Genomic DNA, 5,742 nt, shown 5'->3' on the forward strand with positions numbered 1-5,742 from the left:
AGGGAATCGTCTCTGGTGCGTATGACAACAGTTTGGGAACTTGTGTTTGCGTTTTTTTTTAACCAAACTAAGAAGTATCACTAAATCCGAAAGGGAACAATAGCGTGTGATTGCCACCACTTTTGCTTTGTTTCCTATTGCTCTCTACTGCCAGAAAACAGCTTTATCTTCTCAATCTACACAGATGGATGTCTGTATCTGGATTTTGCATCTTCCCTGCAATTACATTGAGGGGAGAATGTATAATGGCCCAAGCTATTGCTGAGCACTGGAGCTGTAAGCACGTTAGTGCACATGCCAACATCTGCACATTTGTGTGTCCTGGGAGGAGGAGAAAGTTGCTTTAATGATTTTTTGGGTGGTGGGGTTGCTCTCACTGGTTTTCTTTCTTTTCATTGACTTTCTATTCTGGTTACAAATACAGGCCTCAAATGCTGAGTCGCAAGAACTAGGAAGTTTAGAGATGGAAAAGATAAGTATGAAGCTAGAAATGAGGCTGAAAGGACTGCAATAAAGCCATTTAGTCTTTCTTCTTGCCATTGAGACTCCTGTACTGGTCAGTGGTCCATCTGAAAGGTCTCCAGTCCACAGCTGCCCTTGGCCACTTGTTGCAGAGCTCTGCTGGGAAGACTTTCTGGGTCCCCAACCTGAGTGAGTCTGTGTTGTAGCCCCAACACAAGGGCTGCACTTTTAGACCACTGCTACTTGTCCTGTCCGTCCTTGTCAGGAGAAAAGCCACCTGGCAGCAGTTGAGTGGCTGAGCTGAGTAGCTGGCTTTTGCGGGGAGGGTAAATCAAACTGAGGATCATTGTAGAGAGAGTTGGACCAGGAATTAAGGAAAGCACTTGGTCTTACTTTGTTAGGAGTTATGTAAAAATTCCAACTGATCTTTGTTCGGTCACTTTGTTCATCTGGTTTTTTCCCCCCTCTCCCTTGCTCTTAAGTTTTTTGCAGGCTGTTTCTATCAGCAACTGTCTTCTCTCTTTATCCAGTTGACAGATGGTATATTGACTGTCTTAAGGTGGAAAGCCTTCCAACAGAAATAACCTCTTCTACCACAGAGACCACTGGCTTTTTTTGCTTGCAGGTGTTGCAAAGGACTATCTTTTTATAGAATAAGGTATTTTTTTCTAATTGGGAAGGTGAATTACTTAGCTGTGCTTCCTCAAGCAGCGATGTATCTTAGTATACATTGATGGAAATTCTGAGCAATTTTCTTATGTAACAGTTGATTAATCAGATTATTTTCCCCCTAGGCTGTGTACCAGTATAGAGCTGACATTATACCTTGCATTAGTCTGGAGATAATAAGCCTTTTTTTTTTTTTTTTTTTTTTTTTTAATTTTACCTTTTTTTTTTTAAATTCAGCCTATTTTTTTAAAATGTTAACCAAGTTTGGCAAAAATTTGAAATAGTAGTAGTGAACTCTTAGATTGTGCTTAACTGTCCTGGGGTGGAATTTGAAGGGTATTTGGATGGTAGGTGATATATTAGAAACAAAAAGGAGTTTGCTCGAGGATTTCTGACTTCCTCCTAGGACAGCTATTTATGTTTTTTGATGCCTGAACACCTTTGAAGTTCTGGTTCTGTGCACCTTCGAGACACGAGTTGGCTTTCATCTAAAGAGAAAACCAAACCTTCTTCCTTTTCCAACTTGTAGCTAGATTTTAGCTTAGAATAAAAAGGTCCAAATGCAAACTTTTTCTTTCCTTGCTGGCTAGCAAAGATGGAACCTTCTATGTGGAGTACTTACAACTGGATCTAGTCTCAGAACTTAAATATGAGTGCCTCCCTGTTGTGCTTAGGGGTGTGTGTGTTTAATAAGAAAAGTGTCAGGTAAGCTTTTTATTTAAACTATTTCAAATACAGTTGCATTAAACATTGCCTTTCCTATAGCCTGTTTTGAAATTTAGTATTACTCTGATAAACTTTTTAAAAGGAAATAATATTTTTGTACTAAAAAAATGAACTATAACTCGTATCTGCTATGAGCTGCTGCCACTGCTCTTATGCTGCAGGTCCCTGGCAGCACGTTGGTCTCTACCTCCTTGGTCCTGTGCTTCATGTTTTTGCTGGTTTGCCCAAGTTAGACCCGTTGGTGCAAGCTGAGTGGAGCTCCTAGCAGAATTCGTTTCAAAGTTTTAATTATCAACAATCTTCAGGAAATTGCTAAGCAGCTAATTTTCTTTCATTGATACTTTAATGTCTTCCAAAGACATTGCTTAGTATACATTGGAGGTTTATTGGAAAAAAAATGCAGTTAAATTTGCACCCATGAAAGCTCAGGTGAACGGGCTTTGGACATGGTGCAGCTGGATGGCCAGCAGCAAGGCTCACCAGCTGTTTTCTCCCATGTTCAAGCTACCGTTGTTGTAGCCCTTCCCTTCCTCTCAAGTTCATTCTGCATGGACCTGAAAATCAATGAGATGTTCCCTTCACAAAAGAACTGGTGAAAAATGTTTTGAAATACCAATAACATGAAATTTGGCCCTATTTTGAAGCCTGCTGGTGAAATTACGGGTCAAAGGCCCATTCAGGATAGCACTGTATCTATGACTGGACATCTGGGTTTTTTTTATCTATGCAATTATTGTTTGTAATTCCATAACTTAAACTTTGTTTCCTTAAAGCAAGAATAAGCAGTGTCTCTATAAAGAGACGAGGATGCTAAATTCATACAAAATGTTAATACCAGAATGACAGTAATTACAGTCTCTAACTTTGTCATTCTGCTGGATTTCAAGATTTGAACAATTTACCCAACAATACCCTGTGGAGGTCTATACAACCTCTGGCATGTCCTCTTCAGCTCCCCAAAATAGTTCTGCCATCACTTAAACAGTTGCACTCTGTGTTTAATTATAGTATATATTTTTAAACAGCTTCAGTCCAATTTCATCCTTATTCAGTATTGCTGTATAGGAGCTGTGTGTCTATGTTGAGGTTCTCGGGAAAAGATCTCTCTGCCTTTCCTTTCTTTTTATCCATTTCTTTCCTTTGAAAACACCGTTCTGTGGTTTTAATCTCAATTTTTTCCACACTTGCTTCTTCTTCATTCTTGTTATATTTTCCTAACATACCTTATTTAATTCTCCTTCCTAGCTGGACCATCTACATACATTCATATGAAGATACCAATAAGGAGATTTATGTGTGTGTGTGTTTATGTATAAGTAATAATATGAAGTTGTATGTAATAATGTGATGTTATATGCAATAATATATAATATAGATGTGTGTATATATTTGCTATAAATAGGTGTACATATATATACACACATGTATTTTTTTTCTCCTGGTAGCCTCTATTTGTATAGATAGAGAGGGTGGGAAACGTAACAAATATTTTGAAAGCGAAGGAGGCTGACTCTAAAAGCAGGAGATGGGTTTGGAGGTGGCCATGGACAGGAAAGTTTCTGCCCTGCCAGATGGCAGCTGGGCTTTGGTGGCTGCTCTCTGCTGGCTGCAGGAGTCGACCTTTCCTTTTGCTTTTATTTTTTGCTGTTGGCCTCCCCCTGGCTTTGTTGCTCGCTCGCTCTCTGGTGTTTCTGCTCCGGAGGCCGGTGGCAGAGCTCCAGTACCGAGGACGATGCTGCTGGCCTCCGGCAAGAGGCGTGGGGCACGGTGGTGAGGGGAAGGCGGGCATCCCCAGGCACAGCTCCCCGGCCAGCACCCTTCTCGATGCCGGGGGGGGCTCTGCGGGGTCTTTCAGAACAGGCTGATGGCAGCAGCACGGGGTTATCACCGTTGGTTTTTAAATTCAAGTTTTCTTTCATTCTTTATTAGCAACTATAATAAATATTACTCTTTTTTACATGAAAGCTGCATAAATAGGTGGCCCTACTTAAGATTTTAAATTCAGTTGCCTGGAGCAAGTCCAACCCAGTAATCCTTTCAATGACGATGAATGGATGTGGGACTGTGCGTGAGAACCAGCTGGTTTACAACCCTCCCAGATTTCTGAAAGCTACTATAGACAATAACCACTGCAAAGTTAAAAATGGATATTTTTATACCTTAATGTAACATAAAATTATTCATTCTGCCTTGAGAGTAGTATATTTTCAGTAAAGCAAATTCCTGTTCGGCTGACTTTCATCTTGCTTTGCTCTCCTGCTTTGCAGACAAGCTTGGAAATTAATGAGGCCATGAACTGTTGAGGGTGTTATAGTAATAGAAATATACAGTGTGAGTTTGTTTAATTTTTTCTATGGTGCGTGATGGTTTAAAATGCAGGCAATTAAGTTTTCTCCTTTGCATGTTACATGAGTATATTGGATAATATCTAGTGTCCAGAGATACTTTCTACACACACACACACACACCCCGGAAAGTGAGAGAGATGTCAATAATTCTGCAATTCTCTAATTTAGATTTTATTATGGATGGTTTTTTGGCCTAAAGGTAGCTAGTTATGTTGTATTTTTCCTGTTCCTTATTGCACAAAATTGTACTCTGATTGAGCTTCAGCACTGTAAAAGACTTATGAAATGCTGATAATCCAGTTTTAAGATGGCACTATGAGTTTTAATTGTTTTTGTTCTTCTTGCAGATGTTCTTGAAGGCTACAATGGCACGATCTTTGCTTATGGACAGACGTCATCAGGAAAAACACATACGATGGAGGTACAGTGGCAAAATTAAATGAGTTTGGTAGCAGCAGTAGAGTTGTATGTACCAATTACCTGAACAAGCCAGCGATCTGGAGCACTCAGCTGTGAGTGACATATAAAAAGAGATCTGGGTATGTTTAGCTTCTACTGCCTTTTAAGCTGTACTGTTTCCTTCAGTGTGGAGGTTTTTTTATCGAGAGATGTCTACAGATATCTAGCTAAACTAACAAATGGTGAGTGAAAAATATCAAGTGTAGTTTCTCCATATTTGTCATAACAGTTTTGGTATGTGTATATTTTAAAGGATTTGAGTGAGATTTGTTGATCCACAAATGAAAACAGTAATAAGGGTCTGTAGAGTTCCCTTGCATGCAGGGTTATGAAAATTCATGCTTTGGTTATTGGTTTTCTCATTTGCACTCCCCTTCTGGGAATACTGCTCTCACATGCTGCAGCACAGATGGATGAATTTGAGTATTGTTGCTTTGGAGGAGAAGAATACCAAATTACACCAAATTCCACTGGCTGAAGTCCTAAGTCTGTTCATGTTTTTGATACATGATGTGTGACAGTGTAGGTTTTTTTCCTGTGGTGGTGGTGTTTTCTTTTTTTAAATGTTCACTTAGAAGACGTTTAGGTATTTTAGTGTGTTGCTAAAAAAGGAGGATCATTCAGGCATTTAATTCTCACACAGGATTGTTCCATCACACCGCTGTACAAGCTGGGTGTACATGTCTTGGATCATTTCAGTTCAACTGTGAACTTTAAACAGGAGGTCTACAGCAAAGTTTTGCTAAATGAAAGGAAAAAATGAGCTTTCATTTGTTTAACAGCATCAGATGGTTTTGCTACACAATTAACACGGGTGACCTACCTAACCTGAAGGTTAAAGGAGGAGGAAAGCAATATTCTCTCCAGCCAACAGGCCCTGGTGAATTTGCTGTTCAATTGCCACAGTTTCTCCTTTCCTGGAGGATGCAATAAGTGATGCCTCACGTCTAATTAAGTCTGTCCTTGCGAGGATGGGGGAAATCACTAGCTCAGCCCTCACAGATGGCACAATGGCTGAGTAATCCACCAGCTCTGAATGTAATTAAATCAAAATGTCTGCAGGGCTTGACCTGCTGCT

General features: G+C 39.9%; 1 protein-coding gene across 1 annotated transcript in view; it reads left to right on the top strand.

The window, feature by feature from the left end:
* The window catches only part of KIF5C (kinesin family member 5C), a 54,134-nt gene that overhangs the window by 5,328 nt on the left and 43,064 nt on the right, over positions 1–5,742 (top strand). Inside the window, exon 3 of the mRNA XM_009643435.2 lies at positions 4,553–4,626. Coding sequence (XP_009641730.1) covers positions 4,553–4,626 — 74 coding nt within the window. The remainder of the gene's footprint in view (positions 1–4,552; positions 4,627–5,742) is intronic.

Source organism: Egretta garzetta, unplaced genomic scaffold, assembly GCF_000687185.1.
Source record: "Egretta garzetta isolate BGI_Z169 unplaced genomic scaffold, ASM68718v1 scaffold208, whole genome shotgun sequence".
Lineage (NCBI taxonomy): Eukaryota > Metazoa > Chordata > Aves > Pelecaniformes > Ardeidae > Egretta > Egretta garzetta.